Raw genomic sequence first — 15,282 nt, 5'->3', positions numbered from 1 at the left:
TGTCCTGTCCTGTCCCCATAAGACCCCTTGAGCCAGGGCCAGGGAGATGCAGCCCTAGAAAGTGCAGCTTGATGGATGCCTTGTGGCTTCCCCCCACGAAGGGACTTCCTCCTTCCTCCCTCCCTCCCTCCCCAGCACAGGAAATCGCCACAGGCTCCGCAGAGCTCCGGGTAGGCTCAGCTTCCTCAGGCCGGCCTGAGGTTTGGTTTTTGCTGATGGTTCCCAAACTGTGGTCAGAAGAAGGCGAGACTCGACCCCAGGGATCTTCTGGGATGGGTCAGGGGCTGCTCTCTGCTTCCCTACCTGGAGCAGAGCCCCACACGGGTTTCCCCAAAGCAAAAGAACTGCTTTTGATTCTTCCCTGAGCTTTTAGTGTGAACTTTTTTCCAAAATATGGAGAAGTAGACACAATGGTATAATTAACTACCATGTTCCCATCACTCAGCTTCAACAGTCATCGTCGTGAGGCTAGTCCTACTTTATCCGTCTCCCAACGTTCTTAACCAAGCCCTGGTTACTCTAAATCAAATTCCAGGTGGCAGAATATTTTATTAATACATAGATTAGTATGTAGCTCTCAAAGATAAGGATTCTCGAGAAAAATCAAATAGCATTATCAAACCTGAAAAAGAATAATTACTTAATTTCAAATGTTCAATATTCCAATTTCCTGCTTGTCTCACAAGTATCTTTATAGTTAATTTGTTCGAACCAAGATCCAAACAAGACCCTCAGGTCGTATTTGGTTAACATGGCTACGCTGGCTCTTTTATTCCATAAAAGTCCCCATCTGTTTTCTTGCCGTTTATTTGTTGAAGAAACAGGGTCATGTTCCTGTGTAGCTCCTCACGGTGTGGATTTTGCCAGTGGCATCCTTGTGGTGTCTTTTAACATGTTCCCCTGTCCCTTGCATTTCCTATAAACTGGCATTAAGATCTAAAGCCCTGTGCCTTGGACTTTTAATGCCTTTTCCCCCCACCTCTGCAAAAGAAATATATCAAAAGCAGACTGTAAGCTACGAGCAGAGCAGAGAAATTGCTTTCCCCGAGTTGGCATTTGAGACCCTCCCTGCCTCCTAATCTGAGGTTTGGGAAAAGAGTATTTTCTCAGTGGGGCCTGTTTCAGTTACTCAGATGCGTTTCTAAAAGCCAGCCCTTCCCATGTGAGCTGTAACTGAGCCATGCCTGGGTGAGCTTCCCGAAGGGAATAAAGTCTGCAAAGCTCAGGATTTATAAAGGTCCTTATTAAAACAAACCTGCTTGGGCATGCCTGCAGAAGGCACAACGTTAAATGAAGGCAAAATAAAACTGTTAAGTCTTCGATGCCTGCAAAAGTTGTTGTGAAGGTTACAGAAAGGGGCTGTTTGTTTATCTGTGTCATCCTGAGAAGGTGGGCTGCAGATCTGAAATCCGCAATGAGTGACATCACTTTGTTGTCACGGAGAAAGGAGGAATGTCATTAATGACCAGGGCTGGCAGGGGCCACTGATTAAGTGTGCCAGATCCCAGAAACATGGCACCGAAACGAAAGCTCCTGGGGAAAAGTGTAAATAAAAAACCTGTCAGTCAACAAGGTATTAATTTTAAATCTCTGCCCCCGGCCAAGGGTTGCAGGGGCCCCGCTGTCTGGAAAGGGAAGTTTCCATTTGGATTTCAAATGGGCTGAAAGGAAGGTGGAAATCAGCTTTCCAGGCTGTGCCAGGGGTTGTGGGAGTCGGTAAGGGCGAAGTTCTTTGAGGTGTTGGCGGAAAGGTGCGGGGTCCTTGCCGAGTTGGTTAGAGGGTGAAAGGGGGAGGGAAGGTGGCTGTCCCCCCGCCCACGTCCCCTCATGCAGGCCTTTGGTGGAGGGAGAGGTTTAGCCAGGGCCAGCCCTCTTTCTGAGGGAGGATGATCTGAAGTCTATTTCTGGTTAATTCTTCCGACCAGATCTTTCCTTCTCCTTTTGGCAAGGAAGCTGCCCGCATCCTGCTGTCTGTCAGGCACTGCCTGACAAGTGCGGAGGGACTATCTTCTGCTGGAAATGGACCTTTCTAAGCCACACGTTAAATCTCAAATGGCTGTCTTCTTGAAAAATGGAGGCGGTATATAGCAAGGTGGCTAGATAAATGAATTATGGTGCAACCATACTGTGGCATACTACATGGCATTAAAGAAACCGTAGCTGCACACAGTGTGGATGAATCTCAGACACACTGTTAGCAAAAGACGTGACATGTACGTCCCATTTGATTTTATTTACGTGACATGCAAGGGCAGGCAACCTCAGTCTACGGGGAGACAAGTCAGGTCCCTTTGGTGAGGGTTACTGGCTGGGCGGAGCCACGAAAGAGCCCTCTGGTGGGGTGGAAATGCCCATATCTCGCATGGCGGATGCACAGGTGCAAACACGTAAAAAGGCACACTGTGTACGTTTAATATTTGTGCATTTTACCGCATTTAAGTGGTGTCTCAATTCGAATCTGCCTGATTGTTTTCATGACTTTGGGTGAATCCCCGTACCTCTGAGCCTCAGTTTCCCCATCTGTAACACAGAAGTTGATAGTACTTGCCTCACAGGCTGGTTGTAAGCTGCAGAGAGGGACACAGTGAACACCAGCGATTCAAATGAAAAAAAGTCGAATCTATTACTTAAAGGCAATCTGTAGCTTTTCAAAGAACTGAACTTTTGGAACTTTTGGAAGGCTGGAGGGCACCATGGAAGGACTTGAAACCAGCAAGAGGTGGTTCCTTCCATCCTAGTTTGAGGATGGAGATGAGACCCAACATCAGCTGGATGCCTGGGTCCTGCTGCCCCCACCCAAAAGCTGACCTTGAGGCAGGCGGGTTGCAGATTCCAGGCATTTCTCTACCCCTCTCCAGAAGGGATACGTGTCAGCCGGTGGGTGCGTGTGTTTTTGCGAGCACCTGTTGCCAGCATCCAACCCGTCATGCTCGTTGCTTGCAAATTGTCCCAGGTCCTGTGTCCCAGGTGCCTGGCCTCATGGCACTCAGCCTACGAAGCAGGACCAAGCCCTCCTTTCTGCCCTGTCTGGTTAAGGCAGACAGCTGTCTTATGTGGGGCAAGGTCAGCAAAGAACAGAGCGTTCAAGGTGGCTTTTTCCACTGATTCCACGTTGCCGAGATGGGATGGTAAGCTGCTTCCTTCCCTTTTCTGGCGTTTCTGGACCTGACTTTTCTGGATGGAATTTCTTGCCTTTCATGCCCCGTGTCTGTGTGTGTCGTCTCTGAATGACGGGAGTGACCACCTGGGTCTCCACCATTATTATTAATACACATAATTCATTGATTGGAAATCCAGCCTCCATTCTGTGTGTATACACGGAGGCTCTTTGGAGCATTTGCTGCACGTCGAATCTATAACTTAAAGGCAATCTGTAGCTTTTCAAAGAAGGACTTTTCAGTAGGTGGTACAAGCCGCCAGATGAAAAATCCATCCACCTTTCTGCTCCTTTTGGCGAATTCTCACAGCCCTGAATATGACGAAGCCACCAGGGCAGTTGAGGTGGCAGAGGGCAGGATCCCTTCCCTCCATCTTCTCCCCTTTCCTCCAGCCGCACATGTGTGGTTCCAGGCTGTGGCAGTCTAGGCACTGCCATGGCAACAGACTGTGATGTCTCAAACCCAGGGCCTGGGACTCGTACCACCTCGGGATGTGAACTCATCGAGCGATGGGTCCACCAACCCAGACAAGGATGGACCGCAGCCCCGGGGGCCTGCTGCCAGCCTCAGGGGCGTCCAGCCTCCAGGCCGTGTCCTGGTTCCTCTCTGTCATGTCCCTCAAGCCTGGAAGCACCAGTTCACACCGTCGTCCCCACCCCCCGGAGGACAGACGCCTCATGTAGGCGCCCTCGCCGTGTTTCTATTTTGGTCATTCTATTCTGCTTCCTGAAAATTCCACCCGCCTGTAGTTCCAGGCGGAGAAGATGTTCTCTTGATCTTTTTTTTTTCAAAAGTGATCTGTTGGCTGGTGGGTTGGCACTGAATGGCCACCTCAGACTTGGCTCTGTGTCCCTGAGGGTGAGCAACAGGCCACAAGTGGCTCCAGGAGGAGAGGCGCTGGCAGAGGCCACCGTGTAGCCTGAGTGTGATTTTTTAAAATAATCGTTGACTCAATCCTGGGGCAAATGGAGGGACTGTGAATATCCCAGAAGAAAGGAATCAGTGTTTTTAGTTGTTGGGGCAACTTCTTCCTGATGGGGCCTCCAGAGCAGTTTTTGTTCTGGAAGTACCTCATTTCCCTGCATCAGGGTTAAGGTGTCACCCCTTTCATGAGAAGCAGGGGACAGTAATGGTTATGGGTGCAGGCGACCGAACTGCCTGAGACTGAATCCCAGCTCTGCCACTTAGAAGCTGTGTGACCCTGGGCAAATTAGTCACCCTCTCTGAGCCTCATTTTTCCCCATTTGTAGAATGAGGGAACTGTACTACCTACTTTATAGGATTCTTATGAGACAAGCTACGCATTAAATACATACAGTGGTTCTTGGTATGAAGTAAATGATACGGATGTGTTAGCTCATCATTTTTGTTATGGTAAGTCGCTCACTGAGTCGTTAACACTTTAGTAAGATTTAGTTGATCAGCTCCCAGGGAGCCCAGGGAAAAGAGTACAAAGCATGAAATGAAGGGGATGTTAGGAACATTATTTACCTACTTACTCCACGTACTTCCTAAAGACTAGCGAAATCTGTGATGAGAAGGATTCCCAGATTGCCTATCCATTTTATTTTTATAAAATGTCTTCCCCTTTAAAAAATGCTTTTAAAAGCGCTGGGAATTAGTACATGTCGTACTTTCAAGGTGCTGTAAAATAAAGCAATGGGAGCAAAGAAAGGGTAGAATTTTCAGTTAGAAGATCATTCTTTCCATTATAATAACATACGATAGGCCTCATTTATTGAGTGTGTATTTTGTGTGTTCTGGGCTGTAGATGGATTAGGTTAACTCCAGTGGATATTTTCACTGACTTCATCATCGTGTTATGTGTGAGGACTCAGAGATTCCCCAGGTCACATAGCTGGGGAGCGGGCAGTGGAGCTGGGGTCCCCTAACACTGTGTGTTGACTGAGGCCCAGGTCTCAGGGTAGATGCTTCACTGAGGTGGGGCTGGAGTGGCCTCCCCAGCCATCTCATCCTGCAGTTTCTGAGGGTGGCCGAGGTTTCCTCAAACCTTTGTAGGGCCTAGATGTTGGGTGAGCACCTGGGACCTTGATGCAAGGAACGGTGATGGTAATTAAAACTTTCAGATGCCTGCTGTAGACATGAGTTACCTGCTAGGGCTGACAGTGAGCACATGTCTCAGTTCTGAATCATTTCAGGTTCGAGGGCATGACTCATGGGTTGGTGCCCCCAGCAGTGTGGGCCTCTGCGGTGGGCAGGCCCCGAGGGAGGCGCCAGGCCATAAGGCACAGAGCCCTGGTTCTCAGCTGGGGGCGATCCTGCCTCGCAGGAGACATTTGGCAATGCCTGGAGACGTGTTTTAGTTGTCAAAACTGAGAGAGGGGTGGGGATGCCACCGGCCTCTAGCGGGTAGAAGCCAGGGCTGCTGCTAAACACCCGTCAGCCACCACCAACAAAGAATTGTCTGGCCCCTCATGTCAGTAGTTCTGGGGTTGAGAACCCTGGATTAGTGGTCCATGGTGCTCTCAGTCATGCCTGGGTTCAAGTTGTGGGAACTCGGGCAAGTTAATTCACCTCTCTGTGTCTCTGGTTCCTCATCTGTAAAAGGGAAATGAATAAACAGTGTCGCAGGTTGCTGTGAGGATTATATAATTTACTACATGTAGCATGCTTACAACAGTGCCTGGCATGTAAATTCTCAAAATGCTGGCTACTTTCACTGCTGCTGTTGTTATTATTATTATTATCCCCATCTGCCTTCAAAAAGGTCAGTCTAGTGGGGAGACAGACAAGTGACTCTCTAATCGATAGACTTCACTACATGACTCTCTAGAGTCTGGGAACACAAAGGAAGAGTGACCGGTCCAGCCTGGGGAATCAGCAAGGGCCTTCAGGAGGAGGTGGCCCAGGTGGAATCTTGATGGATAAATAGTGGCTTGCTAGGCATGATGAGGACGGGAGGTACGCAAGGGAGTTCTGGGCAGGAGGAACAGCACGTTCAGAGGCGTGGAGGCGCACGGGACCTAGGGCAGCAACCTCTGAATCCGCCATCACTGTCCCCACTTCCTTTCTCTCTGGGAACCAATGCCTCCCATGTGGGCCAGGGAACTTCCATGGCAAGCGACATGGTTTCACGTGGGCCACTGTGGGGTACCTCGCATGTCATGAGAACCATCTCCTTTTAAGCGCTCCCTCTCTTTGAACCAGTCAGAAGGAGCGAAGGTGCCACTGTATCTTTAACACCTTTCTCTCTGACATTTGCCATTCCTCCCACCTCCAGCCTTAAAAAAGGTAGGCTTTCCGGGTTCGTGGAAACGTTCTACGTCTTGATTGTGAGGGGGTAGTTAAAAGAGAAGCGATATCATTTGGCAACCTCATTTAGGCAGCGATGCTCGAATCTGTCTGTATAAGTTACACCTCAATAAAAAAAAAACAAAAAAACAAAAAAAAAAACATGGAGGGGGAAAAAGGAGTGGGCCTCAGGCTCAGAGCCTTTGGCTGGCCACAGTGTCTCGCTTGAATTTAGTAACTTTTATTTTTATTGTAGTTTTTTACCCTACCTTCTATTTATGGAGGTGACACTGATTTTCCATTTGTGGTAGTGGTGTAAAGTTTCCCTTTAAGTACAAAAAAAAAAAAATGTGAATGGGCTTAAATAGAAGTATTAAGTAAATAATACCAGTGATACATTATACATACAGCAAAGATCATACGAGTGGTAAGAAAAGCAAGACTTTTGGCAATGTTTCTGAGAGAATTTGGTGACTCTAAGACGAAACTAGTTTTGCCCAGCGTTGTGTAGGCATCGCGAGGACTTAACAGAGCTGTCTGTGCAGCTGGCAGTTGTGTAAGGAGAAACAGTGAAGGATTCTAGCTACTTTAAAAAATGTTTTAGCGATGAGCTGTTTGTCTGTGAGATTCACTGTCAAATATCCAGAGAACAGAGAACTCAGTGATTATAAACTACCTTCCTTTGCCCTGCTTGCTGTTAAACTTTCAAAATCTTGGGGGAACAAAAGAGAGGAAACTCTGCTCCTTGAATTAATTGAAACCAATGTAAATGCTTGAAATGCTTTTGCCCAGCAAAGCGGCCTTTCTGTTTTTGAATGCTGCCAGGGAGCTTGAGTGATGTGTGTTTGCATGGTGGGTTCTGTGACTTTTCACATCAGCCCTGATGGGGTGTTGCTGATAAGACGTAATGCAGTTTTTCTGATAAGGCCGGAATTTTTGCTAGGAGACTTTTTGTGTTTTGTTTTGCTGGTTTGCAGGGTAATGGATTATCAGAATGTTGTTATGGAGCAGATATTAATTTCTTTCTGGATTAAAAATCTATGTTACCTGCCGGGAAGGTGTGGGTTTGTGGGCATGTGTGTGTACATGCGTGTGTGTGCATGTGCATGTATGTGCTTGCTCGCACGAATATGAGTTTATATTGATCCACGGCTTCATAAGAACTCTAGACCCTATGGACTCTGGAAGAATCAAAAGATTTCATAGCCGGAAACAACCAAAGAGACTGATTCAGTTTAACGCTGCTGTTCTGTTATAAATAAGTTTAAGACAGAGTTGGTTGGGTGGGGAAGGTTTTTAAGGGCACACAGCTAGTTCGTGGCAGAGTTGGAGTAGATCTCAATTTCCTGCTTCCTAAACTGGCGTGTCATTAATATATATCATGTTCTGTCACACGCGTGTGTGCGTGTGTGCATGTGTATGTGTGTGCGTGCGTGTGTCTGTGTGTTATGCGATGATGATAATGTGTTAATATGCGTGTGTGTATTATGCGCGTAATGTGTGCGTAATGGCGTATGCGATGTGTGTATGTGTGTCTTGTGGCAGCGCCGATGTGTAATAACGTCATTATGTGTGTCGCGTATGTGTGTCACGCGATGTGTCTGTGTGTGCGTGCACAATGGCAATGCTTGGCGATGTATGTGTGTGTACATGTGTGTGTCTGTGTGTGTGTGTGCGTGTACACATCCTCTCACCGTTTTTATACTACGCATACGGTATGCACCTTGCCTTTCGCCTTTAACGCGATCTTGTGATCATTCCATCTCCATACAGAAAGAACTCTTTTCAACCTTTTTTATAGCTGTTTTGTATCTCGTATGAACGAACCAGAATTTACCCCATCCCCAGTCGATGGACATAAGGTTGCTTCTAGTCCTTTGGGATTACAAACAAGGCAGCACTAACCAACCTTACGCGCGCTCCACTTTGCGCACGTGAGAGTAGATCTGCAGGATAAATTTCTAAAAGTGACATCGCTTGGTTCCAATGACACGTGTGTTCTCTCAGGGTAGCATCTTGCCACCTCGTGGTTTGGATATGGGCATCTTTGAGTCGTAGCTTAAATATTTCACATCGACTTTCCTCCACTCGCTTTATTTATTCATTCAGCCAACCAGCAAAAAAGAAAAAAAAAGGTTTTGAAGGCTCGCTTTGTGGCAGGTCCCGTCCAGGTGCTGAGAATGCAGTGGGGAGGGAGAGAGTCCCCGTGGAATTGATTGACTGTTGGAGGTGGGGCTGGAGGTTGGGGGAGAGGCTGACAGTAAGTGAATAACTTCAGAATGACTTAACTGGGCTTGTGAGAAGTGCGTGGGGCATAGCGGGGGAGCGCGAGTGGGGTCTGACCTCCTCAAGGGGGCCAGGAAGCCTTCCCGAGCGCAGGGCATTTTAGCTGGAGAGAATGAGTGACGTTAGCTACATAGAGAAGGGGCCTGGTGTGCGGGGGGAGGAGCAGTGGAGGCACAGGGAACAGCAAGTGCAAAGGTCCTGAGGCAGAAAGGAGCTCCGCGCTTTCCACGAACAGGCAGACAACCAGATTGGCTGGAATCCAGAGAGAGGTGAGGCTGGAGGGGCAGGCGGGGCCTGGCCAGGCTGGCCTAGTTCAGGTTGTTTCACTTTACCCTAAAAAGTACGGGACGAGATTCCCTGAATAGATAAATATATGATGTCAGCTGGTAACTGGTGTCAATGGAGAAAAGGCGGCAGGAAAAAGGGGTGGAGGTTGACCCTGGGTGGGGATGGGGACAGTCTTTCCCATGGGCCAGTCTAAGGGGCTGACTGAGCAGACAGATGAAGGAGCTAAGAGAAGCAGCCATGGGAAGATCTGGGGAGCAGAGTTTCCAGGTAGAGAGGACAAGACACTCAGGAACCCGGAGGCAGACTCTGCTGGAGGATCAGCGAAGGCAGCAGGAAAGCCGGTGCCGGGTCAGGTTCGGTGAAAGTGGCGAGACCGGCCAGGGCCGGGGGACAAGTGCGCTAGGGACTTCGTATCTCATCCGAAGTGTCCGGGGAAGCCTTTAAAGTGGATTTCATGAGTGGACATTGCAAAATGCCACGTGGAGAACAGACCATAGAAAGCAGGGGCAAGAATGTGGAGACCAGGAACTCGGTCCAGGTGGGCAAGGACGGCGGCTCGGACCAGGGCGGCTTGTCGTGCGGAGGGGGCGGCGTGTGAATTTCATTTATACTTATCAGTAGAGTGGCCAGGATTTCCTGATGTGCTGGACGGAAGGGCGCGGGAGAGAGGGGAGTCAAGGTGAATTAAGTGGTGACGGAGGGGGGGCGGGGGGGACCTCTGCCGAGCTGGGGAGGGTGAAGAGGGCGGGCAGGGGAGTGAGGTGGCGGGAACGGGGCTCGCCAGTTCCCTCACTAAGTCCGCTCTCCAGCTGTGGGTCCCTTCGAGGTGGCAGCAGAAGCCTGAGCTAGATGGCCACTGTCCGAGGAGCAATGATGTCATTCTGCAGCTGCCGGCGTTGATAGTTCGGGGAGTCTGGATAGCCAGGGCCTCGCCTTTCAGGCGTCCGGTGGCTTGGATGTGGGATGTCTAGCCCCCACTAATTCTGTATTTGGGCAAATTTCTTCCCCTCCTGGGGCCTCAGATTCCTCCTCTGTAAAATGACACAGGAGTCCCAGTTCTGAATTAAGCCACTTCTGAGACTCAGGCATGAACATCTGGGGTTTGAAGCCCGAGCTCCACAGACTCCAGGCCCGTGCAGCCTCCCTCTGCGTCTCGTATCTGCATCAGCAGAGTGATGAGATGGGCCTGGATCCGTGTTTTTCAAACTGTGGGTCAGGACCCACGGGTGGGACAGGGAATCCGTTTAATGGGTTGTGACCAGTATTTAAATGACACGGTGCCAGACAGGAGGGAACCTAAGAGCACATCATACGTAGCACGGTAAGTATTGTTTTATGAAACTTGTGTTTCAGTTGTGAGCGCATATGATGGTGTGAACTAGGCTGTGAAATCGAATGCATTTCTTCTAAGGGTCCCATTTGGACAGAAGTTTGGAAGCCGTGAGCCCGGCTGGTCGTCCAGGCCTCTGGCTAACAGCTGCCCAGCTTGGCCGAGCTGTGCCGGGGGCACCTGCACCCAAACCTTTATGCTTTGACCTGGCTCTTCAGATCAAGGAATCTGGGATGAAGTGGCCTTCTGGTGAGGGGAGGAGGGTCCAGCTCCGGGGTTTGACAGCGGTGGGGATTAAAAAAAATAAAAATAAACAGCAGGAGAGGAGTCGACCTGTGATTGCTCTGCGTGGCGAGTTCTGTTTTAGAGGCTTAAAAAGACCCCTCCCCCCTTCTCTTTCCAGAAGAACCGAATGCACATAAGGTCGCCAGCCCACCCTCCGGACTTGCGTACTCTGATGATGTCCTGGACTATGGCCTCAAGCCATACAGCCCCCTCCCCAGTCTCTCTGGCGAGCCCCCCGGCCGATTCGGAGAGCCGGATAGGGTAGGGCCCCAGAACTTTCTGAGCCCGGCCAAGCCAGCGGGGGCCTCGGGCCTGAGCCCTCGGATCGAGATCACTCCATCCCACGAACTGATGCAGGCAGGGGGGCCCCTCCGCGTGAGAGACACTGGCCTCCTGGGGGAGCAGGCGCCCCTGGCGGGGGTGGCCGCCAGCCCGAGGTTCACCCTGCCCGTGCCTGGCTTCGAGGGCTACCGCGAGCCGCTTTGCTTGAGCCCCGCTAGCAGCGGCTCCTCTGCCAGCTTCATTTCCGACACCTTCTCCCCCTACACCTCGCCCTGCGTCTCGCCCAATAACGGCGGGCCCGACGACCTGTGTCCCCAGTTTCAAAACATCCCTGCTCATTATTCCCCCAGAACCTCGCCAATAATGTCACCTCGAACCAGCCTCGCTGAGGACAGCTGCCTGGGCCGCCACTCGCCCGTGCCCCGTCCGGCCTCCCGCTCCTCGTCGCCTGGTGCCAAGCGGAGGCATTCGTGCGCCGGGGCCTTGGTTGCCCCGCTGCCCGGAGCCTCACCCCAGCGCTCCCGCAGCCCCTCGCCGCAGCCGCGGGACGACGGCGCCCCCGCTGGGTACCCCCCCACGGCCGGCTCTGCCGTCCTCATGGATGCTCTGAACAGCCTTGCCGCGGACTCGCCTTGTGGGATTCCCACCAAGATGTGGAAGACCAGCCCCGACCCGTCGCCCGTGCCTGCCGCGCCGTCCAAGGCCGGCCTGCCCCGCCACCTCTACCCGGCCGTGGAGTTCCTGGGGCCCTGTGAACAGGAGGAGAGGAGGAACTCGGCCCCCGAGTCCATCTTGCTGGTGCCGCCGACTCAGGCCAGCTGGGTCAAGCAGCTGGTGCCCGCTATTCCCATCTGCAGGTGAGTCGGCCTTTAAACACCATTCGTTCTATGATTTCGTGTTCAGAGAAGCTTTTCTGGCCGCGAGCATGGGATTCAGAGTTAGCCAGACCGGTTTTAAATCCCGGCTCTCCATTTACCAGCTCTAAGACCCTGAAAGGAAAGGAAGTTCAATTCTCTGAGCCACAGTTTGCCCATCTGTAAAATGGGTATAAGGTTACCTGGCTTCCTGGGTGGTGGTTATGAGGTGATAGGGTGAATGTGATGCTCATATGGCACCTGGCTCCTTCATTCATTTATTTGATGAGTATTTATCAAACACCTACTGTGTGCCAGGAACTGTTGCTATAGGTGTTGGGGAGATAGTGGTGAACAAAATAGGCAAAAATGTCTGCCTTCACGGAGCTGACATGCCCCTAAGCACAAAGCTAGCCTTAACAAGTGCGATTTTCTATCTTATAAGAGGAATTGATATTTGTTGGCATCTGCGAGGTACCTCAAGACTGTAATCAGTAACATGGAGGCCCTAAAAAATGCATGAGCCATAATCCTCAAGGAGCTCAAAGTCTTGGCAAGCCCAGAGGAGCTGTAGGTAGCAGCAGCATGTAGGCCTGGGCTCTCTCAGGACTGGATCTGAGCCCTGGCTTTGCCATTCGCTGGCTGTGTGATCACCCGCTGGCATCTCTGGTGCTGCTATCATGCTGTGCCCGTAACAGACATCACTAATCATGCAGGAACCTCTTTCTCATCAATGCACTTTTTCGATGCCATGCCCAGGGCAGACATTGCTAATCAATCAGGACCTTCCTTCTCATCGAGCACCATTCTGGGCCTTGGTTTATTCCCTATGAGATGAGGATAATAATAGTACGTATCTCATGGTGTTTTTTCAAGGATAAAGTGAGATGATATATGTCACGCTCTTGGCATTGAACCTGTACAAAGTAAGAGCTCAAACAAAGGTGCCGCTCTTATTGCTATGAGGAATCTTCTTCATCTAGAGGAAGCACCTTTGTCGCTTCCTCGTTGACAAGCCTCGCGCTAGGAGATTGAGCTGCCAGTAGCCTTCAGAGTAATGATAGTGACAGTAATAATCGCCAGTATTTAAGAATGCTTGCGATGTGCCAGGTACAATTCTCAGTACTCTCTATGTATTATTTCAATTAATTCTCACATAAACCCGGCTCGATATTATTTTTACCTTCATTTTGGAGATAAGAAAAATGGAGTACACAGTGGTTAGGAGCAGATATTATTCTATCCATTCTCTTAGATGAAGAATCTGAAGCCTTGTGCTATTACTATTATCCCAATGGTTTTCAAAGGGTCGTTGGCTTTTAGCAAGGGGAAGCCTCTTTTTCTTTTCTCATAAAATGTTGAATACCAAAATAAATAATGGTAGAGACTTTTGATCGGTGTGGGGTTGAGAGTAGCCAAGGGCCCTGTTCGCTAGGCCTGGCTTACCCCCGACACCAGGCCGAAATGGACCCAAACGAGCTTCTAGTCTGGCATTTCCTCCAGAGCATGTTCTGAGAACACCGGGGCCATAGTAGGTCAATCGGTGTCCCTTAGGAAAAGGAGTTTCTGGGTTTAACGGAGTTAAATAGATGCTTTTGTGTAGAGGCCACTCCTACTTGTGGATGAAATGAGCAGTGATTTCAAAGACTGGCCACAGAGTTCCGAGTTCTGGGACGAACGTGTCACAGAGCCACCTTGAGAAACGCTGATCAAGGCCAGCGTCTGGCACAGGTTGAGAGACCTGGGCTCAGGGAGGTGAAGTGACATGCCCATGACCACTCAGCTAGTAAATGACTGAGTTGGAAATTAGAATCCAGGATTCCTGAGTTCTCGTTCTTTCTGCTAAATCTCAACCTCCAAAACATGACTTATTTAATGATCGGGAGTGGAGAGGAGCATTAATATAAAATATGGTTGTGCCACATTTACCTGAGACTTTGTTGTCTGTAAAGTCCTCCCCTCTGCATTCTGTGGCTTTATCTGAGAGGTTCTGATGTGTTAGGGTCCTTTAGTCCCTAGCAAGTGCCAATCTATGCCAACCAATGAGATATTTGCAAGAATTTTCTGTAAGATTGAAAAGAAGGGCATTCATGGAAGTCTCGTGATAATATTGATCTCAGGTTGTGTGGACAACTCAGTAGAGGGTGGAATTTAAATGCAGGATTTCAGACTGCCTCCAGTCTTCTGATTCTTAAGATAGTATTTCAGTTCTCAAAGACTTACTCCAGAACAAACAGCATTAGAAGTTGGTACTTAGGGATATCCCACTGAATCTTCTACTTACTTAATTTTTTGATACTTCTGAAGACACAGGGGCGAAGTGAATTTTTTATGAGCCTTATTTTGCAAACTTTACAATTTTAAACTTGAATACAAGATGAGAGTAAGAGTATTTACCACCTACGGCACCGTGGCTGTAGCAGAAGCTTGAAGGCCTGTTGACACTGTAACTAAGGTAGAAATAAAGGCAGTTTGAGCACCTAAGACATCAGGGTAAGAGGGGTTTCAGGAGACAATGTGGTTGGAAAGAAGGGATTGAGATTTGCTTGCATAGTGAGGATACAATTTTAAGATCGATTGTCAATTTAGGTTGAACTCTGGCACTGATGGAGTTTATGGGGTGCCATCCCCTTCCATCCTCCCCTCGATATTGATATGCTAGGGAAGGGATGGAATTGGCTTCATTGCAAGTGCTTAACTAAGTCCAGTTGATAACTAAGTCAGCTTCTCGCAGCTCTGGGTTTAGTGAGAAAGAATATCCTGATTGGATTAATGATTTCTGCCATATGTGAAAAATCAGGACATGATGACATAAATCCATGCTTTGAACTTCAAAGCTACTTTGAATATACAGGGGTTCTTTGAAATAAAACTGCTCATTTATTCATTCATTTATCTATCCATCCATCTGCCCATCCACCCACCCAGCGAACATTCACTGAGTGCCTCTCAAGTGTCAGGCATTGTTCTAGAGTCATTCCATAAATGGGATGTTTTCTTGGACCTATTTTAAGGAAATTAGTAATAAGATAAGAGACACTACAGAGATGCGGTTAGAGCCCTGGACTAGGAGTCAAGAGACGTAAATTGGATCCTTGGCTCCATCTTGCTCTGTGATTTTGGGACAATGTCTTTAGGTTCTCTGAGGATCTGAAGGAATGATCTAGATAGATGGTCAAGACCTCAGTCAACTCTTAGATGACATAATTCTAACCACATATCAAGTGTGCTTGCTGTGTGTGCTGAATAAGGTTGAAATTCCATATTAAAATGCAACTTAATGGCATGCCTTATAATTTCAAAGACCTTACAATTTCAGATGTAGAGGCATGTATATCCAGTGGTGTAACTAAGATTGTCTACAGGAAACAACTATTTATTTGAAATGTACAATATATACAGGAAAAAAATTATAGCTAGTATTTTTTTTTGAGCACTTCTCATACTAAGCTCTTTATATAATCTCAGTATCCCCATTTCACAGTTGAGGAAACTAAGGTCCAGGAAGTAGATGCATTTGCTCAAAGTCACACAGGTAGTTAGAAGT

At 48.9% G+C, this 15,282-nt stretch overlaps 1 protein-coding gene across 10 annotated transcripts in view; it reads left to right on the top strand.

Annotated features, from left to right (window-relative positions):
• The window catches only part of NFATC2 (nuclear factor of activated T cells 2), a 143,513-nt gene that overhangs the window by 17,967 nt on the left and 110,264 nt on the right, over nucleotides 1-15,282 (top strand). For 8 of the 10 annotated variants that reach the window (XM_039864636.1, XM_039864637.1, XM_039864630.1 and 5 more), the window contains exon 2: nucleotides 10,718-11,738. In XM_039864636.1, coding sequence (XP_039720570.1) covers nucleotides 10,718-11,738 — 1,021 coding nt within the window. The remainder of the gene's footprint in view (nucleotides 1-10,717; nucleotides 11,739-15,282) is intronic. The other 2 variants (XM_039864639.1, XM_039864638.1) reach the window with 1 other exon arrangement.

This window comes from Pteropus medius, unplaced genomic scaffold (genome assembly GCF_902729225.1).
Source record: "Pteropus medius unplaced genomic scaffold, Ma_sr-lr_union100, whole genome shotgun sequence".
NCBI classification, from domain to species: domain Eukaryota; kingdom Metazoa; phylum Chordata; class Mammalia; order Chiroptera; family Pteropodidae; genus Pteropus; species Pteropus medius.
This window is presented reverse-complemented; position numbering and strand designations above follow the sequence as displayed.